The sequence below is a fragment of the Brassica rapa genome, chromosome A05 (genome assembly GCF_000309985.2).
Source record: "Brassica rapa cultivar Chiifu-401-42 chromosome A05, CAAS_Brap_v3.01, whole genome shotgun sequence".
Classification (NCBI taxonomy): domain Eukaryota; kingdom Viridiplantae; phylum Streptophyta; class Magnoliopsida; order Brassicales; family Brassicaceae; genus Brassica; species Brassica rapa.
Window position 1 is genome coordinate 24,329,195 of NC_024799.2, and position 18,070 is coordinate 24,347,264.

Consider the following 18,070-nt stretch of genomic DNA (forward strand, 5'->3'; position numbering starts at 1 on the left):
AAGTGGTGAAATTTGGTGCGACCATATGGTGTTAAAATGCATGTTTTATTGTACAATAAGTCAAACCACTAAGTTCTTTTTTGGTCACTGAAAAGACCAACTCAGACCAAATGAGAATCATAACCGGAACCATAGTTATATATGTAACTACATCACAAAGACGACGGACCAGAGAAGTGGCTCTGCATCTGAGTAATATCTCGAGGAGAAACATCCATTGTACCATTGAGAAAACCAGTGTACCAAGAAGCAGATAGCTTTGGTGACCTCTTGAGACCAGAATCGCTGAAATTCACATGGTACATCCCATAGCTGTACATGTATCCACTCAACAACTCGTACACATCAATCATCGACCATACAAAGTATCCTCTTGTATCCGATCCATTCCTAATCATTAGAATCAAGATCAGAGAGTACAATAAACCAGAACTGAACCGGGATACACCAAATGCGCTAAACATCAGTACCCCATTAAAAACCAACTAATTATATACTCTTTCCGTTTCACTTTGCATATCAGTTCTAGAATTTTTCACACAAAATTAATAAAACAATTAAATTTTGTTATTTTACCCTTAATTAATACATTGATTGATTTGATTATCTTAATTAATGAGTTAAGAAAACAAGAGTAAAATTGAAAAAACTATCAAAATAAAAATGCATTGAAAAGATACTTAGAATGAAACAAATTTTACACTCTTAAACATAACTAGATCTTGACCCGCGCCCCTGCGCGGGTGTTGGATTTAACTTGTGTTCAATGTAAATTTATAAACTATTGATTTTATAAAATGTCCATTTCTATTTTTATGTTTTGTAAAATATATTTAGAGTAGAATATATTACATTATAATATAGATGTTTGATAATAATTTTTTATATGTATGTAATATTATATTTATAATTTTATAATTTGATGCAATTTGATGTAATTGTAATATTCATATATTAACCTATTGATTTTTTTTGTTTATTTATTTAAAAATTATTTAATTTTTACAGTAGTTTTTTATGAATTATTATTAATTTTATGATATTTTTTTTTAAAAAAAAATTGTATTGTAGCAGATTAATATATACTATATATTACAGTTTGTGTTCTTATTTTCAGCAAAATGAAATAACAATTCATTGTAATTAATTTAATTTTTTTGATTCTAAGTGAAGTGGCAGATTTGTAAATAAGAAGGAAATATAATGGCTAAACGTGTAAATAAAAAGAAATATTTAATCTGCTATCCGTGTTTCTAAGCAATTTTTATTTAATCTACTATCCAAGTTTCCAAACGACAGAATCTGTAAATGAGAAAGAAATACATTGACTAAAAATGTAAATAAAAAAATATTTAATCTGTTATTCTTGTTTCCAAACAACTTTCATTTAATCTACTATCTAAGTTTCTAAACAGTACTAAAAGGTACTTCAGTTTTAATAATATAGATTAATATGAAACAAAGGGAATGCAGTATAAATGAGGAGAATCTTACTTGATGGCGTTGAGCACAGCACCAATGTAAGCTTGAATGTATTCAATTCTTGGCGTGTCTTGTAGCGTCGAACCATGTTTCATCGGAGTACCTGTTTTTTTCATGGCTCAATTTGAAAAATCTTGAGAATAAACAGTCATGCTTTTAAGAAGAAGAAGAAAAAGAACATAGTGAAAAGACAAAAGAAGTGGACCGTTTTCAAGAATGTAGATTGGAGGATTGTTATAGCTCTGTTTCACATACTCCAAAACACTTTCAAGACCCCATGGAATAGAATCCCACTTCATACAGAAAAAAAGAAATCAAATAAGGAAGAGGAAGATAGATCAATAGTTTTGTGAGCAGGTTCTTACCTCAAAGAATGTAGAATTCCCCATGACTTATCCAAAAAGAAGAACAAGAATATTTTATCAGGTACAAGAACCAAGACGCCATGTTTTGATCTATTGATGATGGAAAATAAAGTAAATCTTACAGATCGTCTCGGCTCCCATGTCTGTAAAGAAGTCTTGTCTTCTAGGAATAAGAGAAGGTGTGGTGGATGTACTGTTTCTCACATAGACTGTGGTGTAGTGGATAATTCCTACAAAGTCAGACGAACCTTTAACTTGCTCTGACTCTTCCTCTGAGAAAACAGGTAACCTCGGTCCCAAAACTCTCTTCATTGCATCTGGATAGTCCCCAAACACCAAAGGCTTCAACATCCTGAGGATTGTCAAATTCAAAAAAGTCATTCACGTTTTTTTCCTCAACGTTACTGAAACAACAAAAAAACATTTCTTTTGTTTTTATGGTAAAAAAAAAGTAACTTGTGTTTACTAACCAGCCAAATAGGAAATCTTTAGCTCTTTGAGTTGCAATTTCATCCTCCTTGGAGTTACTATAAGGAGTTAACCCAAATGCATATATGCTAAGGCCTATGGATCCTCTCTGCTTACTCTGCACAATCATATCATTTATGTTTCATATAACTCATGAAAGAGTTAAAAAAGGGTTTTAAGTTGAAAATTTGATTATTTTTCTTTTTGAAGTACCTTGTATTTTAGTTTGTACAGTTTTGACGCAGAGGCATGAGCTAACAACATGTTATGGCCTGCAAGATATGGTTCAGTAGAAGAATTTCCCGTAGAGCAATTGAAGAATGAGGTAGGAGAACAGTGTCCTGGTGGTGCAAATCCTTCGCTATAAGAAGCTATGGCGAATATGTTAGCTTCGTTGATTGTGGTCCATAGCTTCACATCATCCCCAAACTCTCTAAAGCATACATCTGCAAAAGCAGTGAAGTCTTCTCTGCAAACCACAAAAACAAAAAATCATTTTCTTAAAATATACAAGAAGACTTTTGTTAGATCAGAACCTTTTTTTAGAAAATTATTTAGTTTATTTACATGATTTTTCGGTTGATCCATCCTCCGTACTCATGTTCAAGAGACTGAGGAAGATCATAGTGGTATAGTGTAACGTGTGGTTCGATTCCTGCTCGTATGTTTTGCCAAAACCTTTTATCAGAAGCTATGAAGTACAGTCTTCAATTTAGGTTTTCAAGTAGAAAAGAAGTATCACCATTGGTTCGTAGTTCTTGGATGAGGTTCTTGTAAAACAATAGACCTTTAGGGTTAATGGGTCCTCTTCCCTCTGAGAAACCGAGAAACAAAAACACAAAATAGGGTTTTAAAAATCTCACAGAATAATGAAGATTTATAACTTGAAAGTCAATAAACCGGAAGAGGAGGTGTTACTAGGTATAAGCCTTGTCCAAGATATAGAGAATCTGAATGCTTCCAATCCCATTTCAGCCATGAGCTTAACATCTTCCTGTGCAAGTCACAGAAACATATCGAATTTGAGAAAACAGAGCAAGAGACTTAGGGTAACTTGTTCGACAAGAAAAAGGCAAAAAAAAAAAAACCTTGTATTTGTGATACCCATCACATGCTATATCTCCATTTCCTCTGCTATCTGCAATTTTGTTCTCAGATAAATAAAATAAAACCCTAAATAAATTGCTCAATTTGCTAATTTAAAATGCCAATTAAATGGTAACACACACAATAACACTTTAGCTAAACAAAAACAGAAACATGAAAAAAGAAGCTTACAAGAGCGGGAGAAAGTATCCCAGACGCTTGGAGTCCTTCCGTCTTCATCAACCGCTCCTTCCCACTATAACAAAACACAGAACAATCGAACTTCAAATACAGCAAAGTCCTCTGGAACTTTAAGCAGAGTGGTCGAACCTGATAAGCAGAAGTGGCGGCTCCGAAGAGGAACTCCTCTGGAAAATCGTTTCTGGTGAAGGCATCGCTGCAGCTTATTGCAAAAAGGATGACCAGAAAACTCAATAACAGATGAGAGAAAGCTTGCATCCTTTTTGTTTCTTTGATAGATATGACTGAGCGAGAAAGTATAAAATAACTGAAGGGTTTAAGTCGTTTTCTTTCGAGCGTTCAAGAACGTACGAAGTGATTGAGTTGAGTGACCCATCCTTTCTGTATTCCTTCATCCACTCATCAAAGCGACAAACAAACAAAAAGCTATACGTGAAGCATCCTAAATAAGTACTTCTCTTTCGGTTAAGTGCGTTCCAACTTCCATGTGATGTGACTGGCAACTATTAAAAAAGCATTTCAGCAAACAAAATATCTTTTCGCCAGCAATTTGTTACTAGACATTTTTTTGTGTGAATGAAAGTTAGCTACACTTGCTTTCCCAAACAAAGACTACACATGGTTACAATTTTTCAACAAAACATCAAATTCTATTCCTCCTCCTTCTATACCAATAAAAGTGTCCAACAAGTGCATATTCAAGATTTTATTTCTCTCTGCTGTAAACCGATAGTTATAATTTTATTTATGTGAAAAGACTATACAAGCAAAAAAATGCGCATCCAGGGAATCGAACCCTGGTCAGTACCGTGGGAGGGTACTATGATACCACTACACCAGATGCGCTTTTGGATACAAGATTCTTAAACATTTTGTTCTTTTTATGTTCATAATACACTAATACTCCTATAAAAGTAGTGTTCACATGAACTAAATCTATACTATTAAAGCAGGATCATATTGTCATAATTACCTTAGGGGTATGTTTCCTTCACTAACATTGCATGTTTCATTAAGGGCAATTAAGTAATATTAATAACAAATCTATATTGGGTCATTATTTTTGGATCCAGCTCAAATCAAATCTCTCTTGGGTCATTTGGGCCTATTAAAAAATCAGATTCAATTCTCACTTTTTTTTTTCCTTTGGGTCATTGAGTCCAAGTTCAAATAATTTTTTTTCAACTATTCTTAATTATTATGTTTTTCTTTTCTTAATATAATTTAAGCATTCATAAAAATAATTGAATTTTTTTATTGAAAAGTATAAATCTTTATTAAAATTATATAATTTTTTAATTAAAATATTAACCCCATAATAAAATTAATTTATCAGAGTTATACCAACTTAATTCATTAAAAAAATAAAGTTTAATTTTTTTAACATAAATAGTCATTTAAAATGAAATACGATAAATAAAAATAAAATTTTTAGGTCTTTTATAAAATAAAACACAAATATATGAAAATGTGACATTTACTAAATATTTGTCAATTGAAAAAAAAACAAAAATAAACCCGCGCTTTGAAAGCGCGGGTCAAAATCTAGTAATAGTTAAATACCAAGGCAAAACTGAGAAAACTGATCTTTCACTGACTAATTTAAGCTAATCAGCCTTTCGAACAAAAGTTAATAACTGGGCTTTCACTGACTGATTTTTAATCCGATACTAAGTAAACCCCACAAGTACTATAGAAGTGCTCTTTCTAACTTTTTCTTTCATGCAACTACATCGCTTACAGTTACGTACAGCCGTACTAGTTTACGTAGTTCTGAGGTAAATATACGCGTAAAAACGCATATACGAGACATACTCTTTTTTTTTTGTAACACAAATACGAGACATACTCATTGGTCTTGATCTGCAGTTTGAAGATGTGGTAGAATGAATGTAAGGAGATCGCCTCTTTGGTACTAATGCTCTTTCTTCTAACAGGAGGTTATTGTGTTCAGGTGAAACTCCTAACTTGGATGGATTACTCTTTGTTTGAACCATAACTAAATGCTGTATCGAAATTCTATCTACTTAGCCCTCTTAATGTTCATGGTGTCAGTGATGACTGATGAGTAAAGAGAGCTTAATAGGAATTTGAGAAATAGCATTGAAGTCAAGTGCATAAGCTTTTGATATAAAGCATAAAACATGCGTTGTTTGGCTTATGTATTAGTACAAGAGAGATTATAAAATCCCACACAGAATAAAAGCCTTAGATCATTCATCATACAGACAAGTAGCAACAAGTAACACTCTTGTTCAATCACTTCATGTATCTGTGCAGGAATTTTCTGTGGAAGTCATTCCTTATTGTATCATTGATGAAGCGCTTAGGTGCTTTCATTTCACCACGAGCCTGATTCTTGAACACCACATCGTCATCCCACCTGAAAAGACGAAAAACAATTCTTAGTACTTGCCTCCAACAATTAAAATAATCTCAAGATTCATGAAGAAACAGGATATCAACAAAATCCTAACCTCCTTTTGACGCTAAACGAGGTTGGAGCGTTGTTAAGCAGTGGGTTTCCTTTGAGAAGTTCTTCTTCTTTGGCGTTTAGCTCCTCCATCTGCTGCTGCTTTTCCTGAAAAAACGTGAATGATACATATATTACTACCAAAGAAGCACAGTAACTCTGACAAGACAATTCTTCCTTGCATATAAACGTGTTTAAGGAAAACGTGTTTATCATATTTTAAGTAGTAATCATGCTGAGCAGAATCATAAAACAGACAAGAGTAAGTTTACCTTCCTAAGCCTCTCCTCCACTCTTTCCTTCTTAATCTGGTCGAGTTCAGCCATGAGAGCTTCAGTGTCGTCTTCGTCATCATCGTCACTTTCGTCATCACTAACAAAGAAAAACAAAACGTTAGATAACTTTCATGGAACTCGAGTGGACAATCACATCCCCCCCCCAAAAAAAAAAAAAAAAAATTTCACCACATAATTAAATAGCATTTTCCCTTGATTCTTATCCAAAGCACCAGAAATAAAGAAGTGCAGAGGGAGACAAGAACTGAAGAGAAGAAGAAGAGTAGTTACCTATCATCATCACTTTTGAGATCAACATCAGAATCATCAGCATCGACACTGCGAGGAACAATCCGATCTTCAGGGTCCCTCTTCGAGCCTAATAGCAGGACAATCCACGTTAGAAGACATATGATCAAACTATATGTGGTATTATGTGACAATAGACAACAAGCATGACAGATAATCAAATTGAAAAATACAATAACTCTATCTCACCTTCGAGTAACAGCTGATTCCCTCTCCTGCGGTCTCTATCATCTAACGATAAAAACAATACCTCGTTAGTCCAGATGCAGTTAAAACAAAGCAAGAATCTCAAGTGAAAAAGGTTTGAAATTTAATGGTCATGACTCTGACATACCACTGTAGGATTTGTCTTTGGAAGAGAAGTGCCTCCTCTCACGCTCTTCAAGCTCATCACGAAGATTCTTCTTCTCCACTTCCTCTTGCGTGTGTTGCCCTTCTCTCCTGCCAAAAACAATATACCCTACAAGATCAGATCTCTTCCACAGATGCAATAAGCTATCGATTTAAATACAATTCGAAATCTTTCTAATGTCAATCAACCCTAGATTCCTAAAGAATCTCATCAATCAAAGATTAATTCCGATAGAATTCACGGATCTGTGTCGATTCAAAAGAAGAAAGAAAAAAAAACCTTGGCTTTAGAGTCGTGTGAGCGGCGACATCGCGAGACGAATACTTCTGAGAAGCGCCGAAGATCCGGGCACCGCCCTGCTCGTTACCTCCCTTCGCCGGAGCCCACGTTGGTCTAGCTGCAGTCGTCATCTTCAAGAAAAAAAAACCCTAAATTCCCAAATTAACCACAAATCGAGATTAAGGCGAGAGAGGATTGCGTCGGACGAGAGAGAAGTAGAGAGAAAGAAGTCTAATTTATTTCTTTATATACCCCTGATATTCTCCTTTTTCCTTTTTTAGTACCTAAACTTTTTCCTTTTGCTTAACCACCCATTGAAGAACAAAATTCACTGATAATGGCCTTAAGTAAATGCTAATTCTTGTTGAAAAGGATAATCATGGAGAGTGTTTTCTCAAAAGAAGTCCCTTTTAAGTCAGGAGATTACATGATCTATAGGTTTATTGAACTCATTAGAAGAATTACATATGGTTAGTTTATAAGATGATGATACTGAATTGTTTACATATTACAACACACATTATTAAAAGCTTCAAGTTTAAACAAACTGACACACTTATTTCTTTTAATTATGAGTTTAGTTTATACAGATTGTCACAATTTCAAAAGAGACCAGCAGGTTCTTTCTCTAACACTTGACTAAGCAAGTCTCTTTGGATCTTGATTTTGACTTGTCCACTTCCTTTGCAGAGGGAAACGACTTAGCCCACATCCTACTAGCTGCCTTACGCCGTCTTTTAAGCTCTGCATCCATCACAATTGTAGCTTCCTCAGCCATCTCTGCATTCTTCAACGCCTCTTGTGTTGCTGCTTTGATATCTTCAATCTCCTTCTCGCTCATCTCCAGTTTCTTCAGCGTTTCATCTCTGCATGCTCTCAATGCTTCCGTCTCAGTTAATCCACCACCACCACCACCACAACTTTCTTGAACGTTTAGACATTCCTCTGCAGGTTTTGCTTTTGCTTCTTTAGCCTCTTTAAGAGCGATCTTTAGCTCTTCCTCTAACTGCAAAAGCTCCCTCTTTGCTTCTTCAGCTTCCTTCTTCAGCTCCTCAACGGCTTGTTCTGTTTCTCTTTGCTCTTTCTCCTTAAGCTCTGAATGCTCTTTCTTAACGTTTTCAAGCTCGAGCTTGAGAGACTCCATTAACAAACACAGTTCACTCTCCTCTTCAGCTGCTCTGTGAAGTGATTCCTTGGCAAAGCCTAGCTCTGAAGTCACAACTATCACATTATTACTACTACTCACATCTAAGTCCTGACGACTCTCCTCTTCAGCTACTACTCTTTGAAGCAGTTCCTTAGCAATGCCTATCTCTGAACTCACATCTCTCACATTACTACTAATACTACTCAAAGCTAAACCTTTCTCATCATTTCTCAACTTGTGATTGAGATGCTCAACCGTTTTCTTAGCTTCATCAAGCTCTAACAAAGCCTCAATCTTCGCCATCTCTGCATTCTTTATTTTCTCCTTCAACTTGTTAACATCTGTCTCTTCCACCAACACTTCCTACAACCACAACTAAAATTATAAAGAACCGAACAATAAATACCGACTAAATAAAACCAAACATAAAGAAAGAACTGAACAATAAATAATAACCTGTTCTTGCCTCTGGTTGAGATGTTCTCCACCAGATAAACCAGCGTTGAAGAGCTTCACTGCATGTTGAACAGAATGAAAAGTAGCCATTTACTCCCAATCAAAACACTGATCCCACAAGTTTAGCAACGCCCTGAATAGAAAATACACTCTCTTTGTTTTTTAAGTAGATCAAAACGATAAAATAAACTTAAACATTGCATATGGGAGCTGTTTTGTACCTTGAGACAATGTAACTCAATAATGGAAGGAGGAAAGATGGCAGCTTTGTCATGCTCACGTGTCACGTCCGTGCAGAGATTTTGTAAAAAGAGAGCTCACGGGTCAACTTAACCTTCATTTTTTTTTATAAGTTATCTCTGCGCTGCACGTGATGCTGCTTGTTTTTAACCACATAATCTTTCTAGTTTAGTTCCTACAGAACATAAACAGAAAGAGATGTAGATTTTTATAAAGTTTTAATAAACTTTACGGTTTAACTTTTTCAAAATAGTTAGCATTACACGGTAACTAATCGGCAACATGAGTGAAGCAGCCACCGTCTACAACTAGGGTTGGGAAGAACACTGTTGTCGTAATGACGGTTTTAGCCTCGAGTTAAGTGGAAATATTAAATTTCAAACCCAACACAGGACCCGGGCCTTGATACTGGGGCGGGGGGCATAGGCCTCTTAAATCTTAATAATTGCTGTCGGATCGTCCAGTGAATTGTTTGTTAGTGTGTTTAATATCGCGCTGTTACGAACAATACGAAGAAAATGCTTTGCCGTTTAACCGATCTACAGACGGCGTGTATTGCAGTTGTCAGAAGGTATTATTTATGGGCTCCGAGGAAGCCCATATCATACTTGTCGGTTGAAATAAAGTCGATATATCAATCATACAAACCGGACAAAATTATTTTGAAATGGAATATCATTCATTATATTATCTTGTACGATTTACTATTTATGTCAGAAAATGTTACATTCTTTGACTTTTATAACAATTTCACCTTTTAATACAAGCTGTTCTTTTTACCACATTTTTATATAAGCTGTTAATAAAGGAAAATAAAAGCAATACTCTATCCAGATAGCTTTTTAAAAAGAAAAAGTCGAATACAGAAATCACTAAACCAAGTTTATAGACTGAGTAGTGAGTATAATAAATAAGTAAATTTATGCAAAAATTATCAAAATTAAAACAAAATTACATGAATATCTGTCAAAGTTTATCATTTTATGTGCAAAATATAAAGTTTTAATTTGACCTATAATGTATGAAAATCTAACAGTTTTGAAAGATGATGTTTGCAACAAAATATTTTCAATTAGTAAAAATTGTGTCTAACTAACAGAATTGTTGATTTTGACTTTTTATTTAGATAAAACTGACCGATGTAATTATTTCTTAAACTTTATAATCTAATATATTTCCAAAGTAAAAAATACAATGGTAGACAAACTTATGTAAAATGTTGATTTCTTTTTACTATTTTTATATCGATTTTGTATTACCGGTTAGCTACATGCATGAATCAGTAATTAGTCTAAGTTAGTATAAGTATTGTTACAAAAAAAAAATCACTAATATTTAAATATAATCTTTTTGAAAGATTAACTTCTGATTTTGACGTTTTTTTCTTGTCAGCAGGGGAATCTTTCATATTTCTTTAAACATCCACTAATAATAAAGAGAGAAGTATCACATGAATATAGCTTACCTCTCTCTCCTTCCCTTACATATCTATCTCTTGCTCTCTATCTCTCTCGTCTTATCCAACAAAGGTCACGGATCTTGAGCGGTGATCGGAGAAATGGAGTTCCGGGAGAAGCTCTTAAAGTTCAAGCTACAAATCGTCTTCACCTTCGTTTTCTCCTTCGTCACCGTCGCCCTCGTCACTTATTCTCCCGGTTTTCTCACCGTTGTATCTTACTTCTGGCCTCTAGTTCTCTCCACCGCCCTCTTTCTCGCTGCCGTTTTCTTCTTCGCAAGGACCTCCGACCTTCCGACGTCATCTACCCTCTCCGGCGATGGCTCCGGCCTAATAGTGGCGGCAGAGGGGATCCTAGACTATGTCGTCGGAGGACAACACGAAGAAACTCTCTTTGATAGCTTCACTAAACTCGACTAGCTAGTACTATGAGATGTCTATGTGTTTTCATTCCTCAAGTATTTTCGTTAGTTTCTTTTTAATAATAGAGGATATTTAAAAATGTAACAGAGTTAACCTGGAATAAGAGTCAATCTTGCTTTATGAATTTTTATGATTCCTTTAGGTTATATCACTTATTTTATACGTTACACTACATTGATATGATTTACTTTCAAAATCGATCAGTTGTATCTTATATTTTAAATGGTGAATGACCTTAAACTCGGTGCCTTTATTTAACTTATAAAACCAATCCACCGACGCGAAAGGATTTTCATTTGTTTACTAATTTAACGTACGAAAAACATTAAGATGTTATCGTAGGTTAAAGATAGTAGTATTCCTCTAGCTAAGAGCATGATTATCCCTATCACCCCTAATGGGTTTCTTAATGACTTTTTAATTAATAAAAGTAACCTAAAAACTTTAGTTAAGAAACTCCCATTTTGAGTGGTCCAATGGAAGTTTCTTAATTAAGGATTCTTAGAAAAAAAAATTATTAATACAATGCAAATGAAATACAATGCATCATCCAAAAATGAAATAATCTATATCAGAAATGGCTGAAAATTCCTAAACCCGCTTTAACTCCAACCCACATCACAAGACTTGGAATTTGAATACAATGCATCATAAAGATAAAGAGAATGGAGTGTGTTGAGATTGCCTTAGAGACGGGCTTCCTCTTCTTCTCAATTGATCAAAAAGAACAGAGTGTTCCCATTAGCTTTCTACCATCTGTAAGCAGCACAAGTAGCTCCCCTTCCTGTATTACCATAAAGAGCAGAACCAACATCCGTAAGTAACTGATGCAAAATGGTTTATATTCAAAAGCAAATAACCCACATGAGACTGATAATAGACCCATATCACTAAAATCTACAAAAACGAAGATTACGAACCTTCAAACTTAAATAAAAAACTCGAACCTGACTCATATTCAAACAGGTCAAACTCTGTATTTCTAAAGTTAAATCAAGAGTGAGCAAAAAATGTCATCACATTTGATACCTTGCATTGTAAAAGTTGGAGAAAGTTCTCACTACCATATATATTGAATCACACAGGAAGTAATGGCCAAAGGAAGTGCAGGACATAGTTTAAGTTAGTTTACCTCTAATGAAATAGTCTCTCCATGATATGGTAACGTCAGGTTGAAATCTTACCGACCAATACCATGTCATCATCTATGATAATAAAGAGTAAAGAATCAAATCTTGTTGGGTTTTAAAAAAGTTTGTACCTTTTGATGCTTTTCATCGTCCTTAGTCATCTGCCTCTTCACAGCATCTGAGACAAGTAATTCAAGTCGTGGACTGAAGTTATCTAACCCAAAACACAATACAAAACCGAGAAGCATATTATACAAACTTTGTAAACTTTATAAACATCAACAAGAACCTCTATTTCGGATTTTTTTTTGTTAGCATAGGAATATTTGATTCAGTTCGCTAATTAAGCTTCAAAAATTCATTCACCAGAGAATAACACTCCCAAGATGATACAAATAGATGTTGATAAGGAACCAGAGGTAGAGGAAGAAGAGAACCTAAAATAGAAGAATTGAAGAGAGAGTTTGGTGGGAGAGCTGTCCTCTTATGACGGTAATCAGCGTCCAAATCATGCTGTCCTCTTCTGGCGGTAATCAGCTTCCAAATCATGCTGTCATCTCGGTGGGTTTCGAGTGCTCGTCTGATGGAGAACACGGAGGACACGCCGTGATGACCGACAGAGTCGTCGATCGTTTCTGACGGAGAAGCCGAGAGGAGAGGTGGTGGATTTCGTCAGAAGATGAGAAAACAGAAAAAAAAAAGAGAAAAGAAAATAGAAAAAAAAATCTGGTGCCTTTACTTTGCTGACACGTGGTTGTAAAACCCCCATTAAAATCGGTTTCCAGAATCCTTACTTAAGGATCGGTAATGAACTTTATAATTATTTTTGATTTATTTAAATCATCTATTTTTGTTAAAAACCCAGTTAGAAACCTGGGATAAAGATGGTCTAAGATTCTATAAAAAATAAAATTGGGTGATTTATCAGAGAGATGAGATCAAATAATTGTATAACATAGATTCGTACTTTTTGGCACGCTCCTCACGTGCATGAGCATCTCGATCACTGTATCTAAATCTTAAATTATGAATTGAATAAGTGCATCAACGGTTTGCTAATGATGACGTCAGCTCAGCTTAAAAACGTTGCGTAGTTCGCCTATTCGTTTCAAAAGTGACACGGACGTCGGTCATAGATTGAGAATAGTCAGATAATTCTTCATTTAGAGAGTAGGGAACTAAACGGCATGCATGTCCTGCTTATAAGCTGAAAGGATGTTTTGATTGTTTAAAGCAGCTGAATAATGTTGGTTTGAAACATAAGCTTCACTTTTGTACACCATTTCTGTTCATGTAGTTGTAGAGGAAGTCCAAGGTATCAAATATGAGTATAATGTTTTTTTTTTTTTTTTTTTGAAAATTAATATGAGTATAATGTTTTCTTTTCTGTTTTATTGCTTGTTGATATTGTCCTTAGAAGGCAAGTGTATACACTATACACTGCACGCTGGTGGTTGAAAAGAAAACAGGTGAACGGTTATCTTTTTTTTTGCCAACTGGCTATATTCAAATAAAGTTTTGATCGGTACTAAAGAAGTTATTATGAAAACACCTTAGTCCGTCCATGTCTGATTTACATAAGAAAATATAACGAATCTAATTCTAAATTCTTTGACTAATAAATCTATACGTATGTATCTGCACAAGTAGGTTGAAGGCGTGTTCAAGGAGGTGCCAAGTAAACTCTCGATCAAAACCAGATATCAGATCTTACAATGCTTTGGTCAAAGGATTGTGTAGAAAGGGTTCTTTACCCGAAGCTGTTGCGTTGCTTGATGAGATTGTGAACAAGGGTCTCTGAAGCCTGATGTTTTCACCTTCAACACGATGTTACATGAGTCTACAAAAGGGCACTTTGATGTGGGAGAAGAGTTAAGGGCAATTTAAAATTCGCTTTTGAGCTTTGCAAGGACATATTCACGAAGCGTATGCGTGTCGAGTGAGCCCATCGTTCCACTTCCAGAGGTGGTTTATGCGTTGGTGAAAGGATCAAAGCAAGAAGAAGCTGAGGAGATTGTTGAGCTCGCGAACAAGGATGAAATTTCCGGTTCAATCTATGTCTCTCTTCCAAAGAGTAGTTTATTTGGAAGCTTATTAACAAGTTTATATGTAGTCTATGTTTCCCCCTCTCACGTGTCAATGTGTCATGTTGGTGCACAACACTGCGAGAGCAGTAATTAAATCGAATAACCAAACTATCTTAAGTATCGTGTTTGTGTCACTGATGTTCAGATTTAGAGGAATGCTGATTGATACAGTTCATGTTATTGTCGACTTCAACCGCACGAGTGTCCTAGGTTTGGTCATTCATACCGAGAGGGATTTGGATTTTTTTTTATAAATGAGAGAACTAAAGTAGAATATACAAAGATTTTATACACAAGAATATATTCTGTCTTGGTGATTGGCCTTCGCTCAACTTTGATTTTATCTTTATGTAATTAATGTAAGATATCAGTTGACCCTATGTTTCCTTCCTTGTGCCCCGTAGAATAAACAATTTCGGAATACTAAATATCATACACACGCATTTTCAGGCAAGACTAGATATAATTAAAAACTATTACCTTAGTTACACTTTCCTTAGTTAAACAAGAACAAAGTGTATATAAAAAACATGTTGATTTGGTCTGGTTTTTACACAAGCAATCAAGCAAAAAGGAGGAAAAAAATGCTAGCAGCTCCTCCTCCAATGGATTTCTCTGTCGACATGGTTAGCTAAAATGAATACAGAATATTCTTAGATTTAATCGATTTAACTATTATTGTATCCTCTTTTTTACTTTGATTACTCTTTTTTTTTTTTTGCAGAGCTGTGATATAAAAGTGAATAATAGCTGCGAGCTTTGCCATCGAAAAGTGGATGAAGTTATGCAGTCTCTCACCGGTACCCTCTTCCTCTCCTTTTATTTTGGTTTGGTTGTTGATGATAGATTCATCTTTTTAATATTTATAATTACTGCAGCATTTTACTCTGTGACTTATCTTGGAGAAAACAACACAATTAAGCTCAAGGCGAGAGCTAACCCTAATGTGATTATGTGGATCAGTCACAAGTACGGCGATCACGGCAAGATCTCCAACTTCCATATGAACGGCCAACCTGTCACCCCTCAACCTGGCGGCGGCGGTTATTACGGTCCTTCAGGCTATAACCTTCCTTCCAACACCTCCGGTTATTATCCATACCCTCCTCCGCCGCAGTTTCTAGCCGGGAACTATGGCTACCCTATGCCTAATCCACCGCCACCGCAGAAGGAGAGTACTCCACAGGGGATATATAAGCAGCATACGGCGCCGCCGTCTTATGTTATGCAGCCACCACCGCCAATGCCGTTGTCTAGTTACTCTTACATTGAACCTCCGTATTGGCCGATGAGTGGGAGGTAAGTGAGCGATTGTGTGATAGCGTGGCGAAGAAGGAAGCTTCTTCTTTTGTCTCAAACGCTGCGTTTTGGTTTATGGCTGTGATCGCTGTTTTTTTAATAATGCGATTGCGTTGTAGACACGAATTCTGATTTTGTTTGACCAACAGTTACAAAAACAAATTAATTGTTGATTATTTGATGGGGCACTCGGTTTGAAGCAGAATAAAGTTTTTTAGATTGTGGTCTCAACACCTTTAGAGAACTAAGAATAAAGTTTATGATTTGATTTGATTTGTAATGGCTTAGCTTATCAAGTTAACTGTATTATTATTTGCAAGTAGGCAAGCAAGATTGGCGAGTGATAACACTAAGTATGTGTTCATAGAAATGTTGCTGCTTCATTGTTTTCTTTTCTGACTAGTCTGTTTGTTTGTTATAAGAGAATAGAAACCATGGAGGTGGCATATTTATCATGGCATACTCATCAACTCCTTGAAATTGGAATGTGTCATGATAAACCCTTTGAACAAGTTGCACTATTGGTTTAACTTCTAGTCTCCTAGGAGCACTTCATTACCTTACACCATAGAATAGCCATTTTTTTATAGAGTCGTGCCACAAATATGACTAATTTATGAGTGATCCAAAAGAGTCTTAGAGCATGATTATTGGTGGGTTCTTAGGGTGGGGTTATTATACTCCGATAAGAACCTTATCCTAAGAACCTCCCAATAATCATGCTCTTATACATTTTCGAGCTTTAATACCATGAAACTATGAAAAATTATCGATCCAAGACTAATTCAATTGTATTCATTTCAACATAAAGTACAACTAGTTATAAGAATTTGGGATTCACCCCATATGTAATCTGAGAACATCTACCTCGAATATAAATATCATGAAAAGATTAAATCAAACGACAAAAATACCCCCTTGATCCAAATCTCGGTATGGCTTAGTCTTGAAAATTTGAAACCCGTGATTAGGCCTAGCCGATTCTTTTGGTATCAGATTGTATATGACATAATTCTCTAACTCTTGGAACTACTTGATCAATCCCAAGACTAGTGATGGCCATGATGAATGTTGGGTCCATCATCCTTCCCGTACACAACATCCGCATGGCCCAAGGAACAAACTAGTACTGGTTATTACTTCTCACTTCAAGCATGGCCCCTCGTTCTCTCATCATTTTCAATTTGTGGTTGTCCAACTTCACCGCCCTTACACCCTTCCACTAAAACTTTTATTTCAAAAAATTTCAGTTGAATAGAGAACATTTTTTAAAAAAGAAATGATCTATGCATCATAGCTGCCTTTTACGTACTTGAATACAATTGCATCTATTTGTTTTTTTTTCCTCCATCGTTCCATATAAACTCAAACAATAGCATCTGAATGCATTATCTTCCCTGAATATACTGATTCGTTTTTAGACTTTTACGAGTCTTGTGACATCTTTACGAATCTTGATTTTTTCTTCTATTCATCTCACGAATATTGCTAAGGGTTTTTGGCTTTAATTAGCTTTAGATATTATTGAGCATATGATTGTTAAACATGTATGTGTTTAATTTGATCAGTTTATCTCTCAATAATTAAGTTTTGGACCCACTTAATTCTAAGAAAGCCTGATTGTTTATATTATTATAATTTGATTCTTTCTGTTTCGTTTCTATGTATACTGTTCTTTCTCCATGTCTTTTGGTTTAGTTTTATTTTAAAATTTTGGATTTTAATATGCGTAAAGAGCTCCATGATTGATGTATACACTCTCATTCATTTCATGTCTAGTACATTTGTGGCTTTTATTTATCTATCTGATCCCGTTCGAACTGTTGCACCTGATGATCACCATATTAATATTATATTTATATAACTAGAAGATTCCTGACCGATCGCTTAAACTAATATCTGAAACTGTGAAGATTTGGGCGGCTAATTTTACTATTGCAAATGTCCCACCGGGTCTATAACCATTCCAATTGAAAACTATTGATCCATAATGAACACCGACTGAGGAGTGACACAGACAAAGGTGCATAAAGTCGTTAATCTAGAATACTTGCATAAACATGTTGCAATCAAAGCCTAATACATCAATATAAAAACTTAATTGAGTTCAACTGACCCGTTAAATCATCTAATTTTCTTTCTCGTACGTTGAGTGGATATGTTGTGTAGTGTCAAAATCGTAGTCATCTATTATTATATTCGATAGTTTTCCGCACGCGGCCATTTCCGAAAGCTTAGTTAATAACTTAATATTACCAAAATAATAAGTATATGTAGGTGTTATCAAATATAATATGGATCGAATACCTAATCTTCATCATCCATACAGTTTAACTATCTCATCGTTGCTTGTTTGATACATGTAACGTTACTAGGCCATTCTTTCTGGTCCGCTCGTTATTTTTCTTGGTTAATGGGTTTTTGAGAAAATGAGATTTCAAATCACATATTTTCCTTTTAAATACTAACCTCTCGAGAAGACTAGAAAAAAAAAATCTTTATAACTTTAATGTTGTGATAACATAGAACGTGTTGCTAATAT

At 35.1% G+C, this 18,070-nt stretch overlaps 5 protein-coding genes, 1 long non-coding RNA gene and 1 other non-coding gene across 9 annotated transcripts; 2 read left to right on the forward strand and 5 right to left on the reverse strand.

Annotated features, from left to right (window-relative positions):
• Positions 1–3: 3 nt before the first annotated feature.
• On the reverse strand, positions 4–4,128 carry LOC103870188 (beta-glucosidase 9). Its single transcript, XM_033292370.1, has 14 exons — positions 3,936–4,128; positions 3,732–3,876; positions 3,594–3,657; positions 3,404–3,453; positions 3,234–3,309; positions 3,058–3,129; positions 2,883–2,970; positions 2,529–2,784; positions 2,318–2,433; positions 1,970–2,199; positions 1,848–1,873; positions 1,688–1,775; positions 1,495–1,585; positions 4–390 (listed from the first exon to the last, which is right to left on the reverse strand). The coding sequence occupies exons 1-14, from the start codon at positions 3,995–3,997 to the stop codon at positions 153–155; spliced, it is 1,602 nt and encodes a 533-aa protein (XP_033148261.1). The 5' UTR covers positions 3,998–4,128; the 3' UTR covers positions 4–152.
• A 249-nt stretch (positions 4,129–4,377) lies between these two features.
• Positions 4,378–4,448, reverse strand: TRNAG-CCC. The gene has a single exon. It is a non-coding gene; the product is annotated as a tRNA-Gly (tRNA).
• Positions 4,449–5,702: 1,254 nt separating this feature from the next.
• On the reverse strand, positions 5,703–7,540 carry LOC103870189 (protein CWC15 homolog). Its single transcript, XM_009148295.3, has 7 exons — positions 7,291–7,540; positions 6,994–7,100; positions 6,849–6,890; positions 6,642–6,729; positions 6,348–6,447; positions 6,080–6,183; positions 5,703–5,985 (listed from the first exon to the last, which is right to left on the reverse strand). The coding sequence occupies exons 1-7, from the start codon at positions 7,419–7,421 to the stop codon at positions 5,862–5,864; spliced, it is 696 nt and encodes a 231-aa protein (XP_009146543.1). The 5' UTR covers positions 7,422–7,540; the 3' UTR covers positions 5,703–5,861.
• Positions 7,541–7,713: 173 nt separating this feature from the next.
• On the reverse strand, positions 7,714–10,223 carry LOC103870190 (WEB family protein At3g13190). Of its 2 annotated transcripts, XM_009148297.3 has the most exons (3): positions 9,115–10,223; positions 8,894–9,026; positions 7,714–8,800 (listed from the first exon to the last, which is right to left on the reverse strand). In XM_009148297.3, the coding sequence occupies exons 2-3, from the start codon at positions 8,981–8,983 to the stop codon at positions 7,919–7,921; spliced, it is 972 nt and encodes a 323-aa protein (XP_009146545.1). In that variant the 5' UTR covers positions 8,984–9,026; positions 9,115–10,223; the 3' UTR covers positions 7,714–7,918. The 2 variants fall into 2 exon arrangements, with proteins under 2 accessions (XP_009146545.1, XP_009146546.1); XM_009148298.3 differs by lacking the exon at positions 9,115–10,223 and having other exon boundaries at positions 7,714–8,812; positions 8,894–9,108.
• Positions 10,224–10,456: 233 nt separating this feature from the next.
• LOC103870191 lies at positions 10,457–11,136 on the forward strand. Its single transcript, XM_009148299.3, has one exon. The coding sequence runs from the start codon at positions 10,692–10,694 to the stop codon at positions 11,007–11,009; it is 318 nt and encodes a 105-aa protein (XP_009146547.1). The 5' UTR covers positions 10,457–10,691; the 3' UTR covers positions 11,010–11,136.
• A 319-nt stretch (positions 11,137–11,455) lies between these two features.
• LOC117133876 lies at positions 11,456–14,378 on the reverse strand. Its single transcript, XR_004457918.1, has 3 exons — positions 12,580–14,378; positions 12,145–12,320; positions 11,456–11,796 (listed from the first exon to the last, which is right to left on the reverse strand). It is a non-coding gene; the product is annotated as an uncharacterized LOC117133876 (long non-coding RNA).
• A 47-nt stretch (positions 14,379–14,425) lies between these two features.
• Positions 14,426–15,801, forward strand: LOC103870382 (formin-like protein 20). Of its 2 annotated transcripts, XM_018658948.2 has the most exons (3): positions 14,426–14,855; positions 14,954–15,029; positions 15,108–15,801. In XM_018658948.2, the coding sequence occupies exons 1-3, from the start codon at positions 14,760–14,762 to the stop codon at positions 15,530–15,532; spliced, it is 597 nt and encodes a 198-aa protein (XP_018514464.2). In that variant the 5' UTR covers positions 14,426–14,759; the 3' UTR covers positions 15,533–15,801. The 2 variants fall into 2 exon arrangements, with proteins under 2 accessions (XP_018514464.2, XP_033146786.1); XM_033290895.1 differs by having other exon boundaries at positions 14,954–15,801.
• The last annotated feature ends 2,269 nt before the right edge of the window (positions 15,802–18,070 follow it).

Bases quoted from the DNA above. Each gene is read 5' to 3' on its own strand.
- LOC103870382 (XM_033290895.1), top strand. From the start codon at position 14,760: ATGTTGATTTGGTCTGGTTTTTACACAAGCAATCAAGCAAAAAGGAGG. The intron at 14,856-14,953 runs GTTAGCTAAAAT...TTTTTTTTGCAG, and splicing joins TGGATTTCTCTGTCGACATG to AGCTGTGATATAAAAGTGAA.
- LOC103870189 (XM_009148295.3), bottom strand. From the start codon at position 7,421: ATGACGACTGCAGCTAGACCAACGTGGGCTCCGGCGAAGGGAGGTAAC. The intron at 7,101-7,290 runs GTTTTTTTTTCT...TGTTTTTGGCAG, and splicing joins CACACGACTCTAAAGCCAAG to GAGAGAAGGGCAACACACGC. The intron at 6,730-6,848 runs GTGAGATAGAGT...TCCTGCTATTAG, and splicing joins GAATCAGCTGTTACTCGAAG to GCTCGAAGAGGGACCCTGAA.
- LOC103870188 (XM_033292370.1), bottom strand. From the start codon at position 3,997: ATGAAGGAATACAGAAAGGATGGGTCACTCAACTCAATCACTTCGTAC. The intron at 3,877-3,935 runs GAAAGAAAACGA...AGTCATATCTAT, and splicing joins TCGTACGTTCTTGAACGCTC to CAAAGAAACAAAAAGGATGC. The intron at 3,454-3,593 runs GTAAGCTTCTTT...ACAAAATTGCAG, and splicing joins GGATACTTTCTCCCGCTCTT to ATAGCAGAGGAAATGGAGAT.
- LOC103870191 (XM_009148299.3), top strand. From the start codon at position 10,692: ATGGAGTTCCGGGAGAAGCTCTTAAAGTTCAAGCTACAAATCGTCTTC.
- LOC103870190 (XM_009148297.3), bottom strand. From the start codon at position 8,983: ATGGCTACTTTTCATTCTGTTCAACATGCAGTGAAGCTCTTCAACGCT. The intron at 8,801-8,893 runs GTTATTATTTAT...TTGTGGTTGTAG, and splicing joins TCAACCAGAGGCAAGAACAG to GAAGTGTTGGTGGAAGAGAC.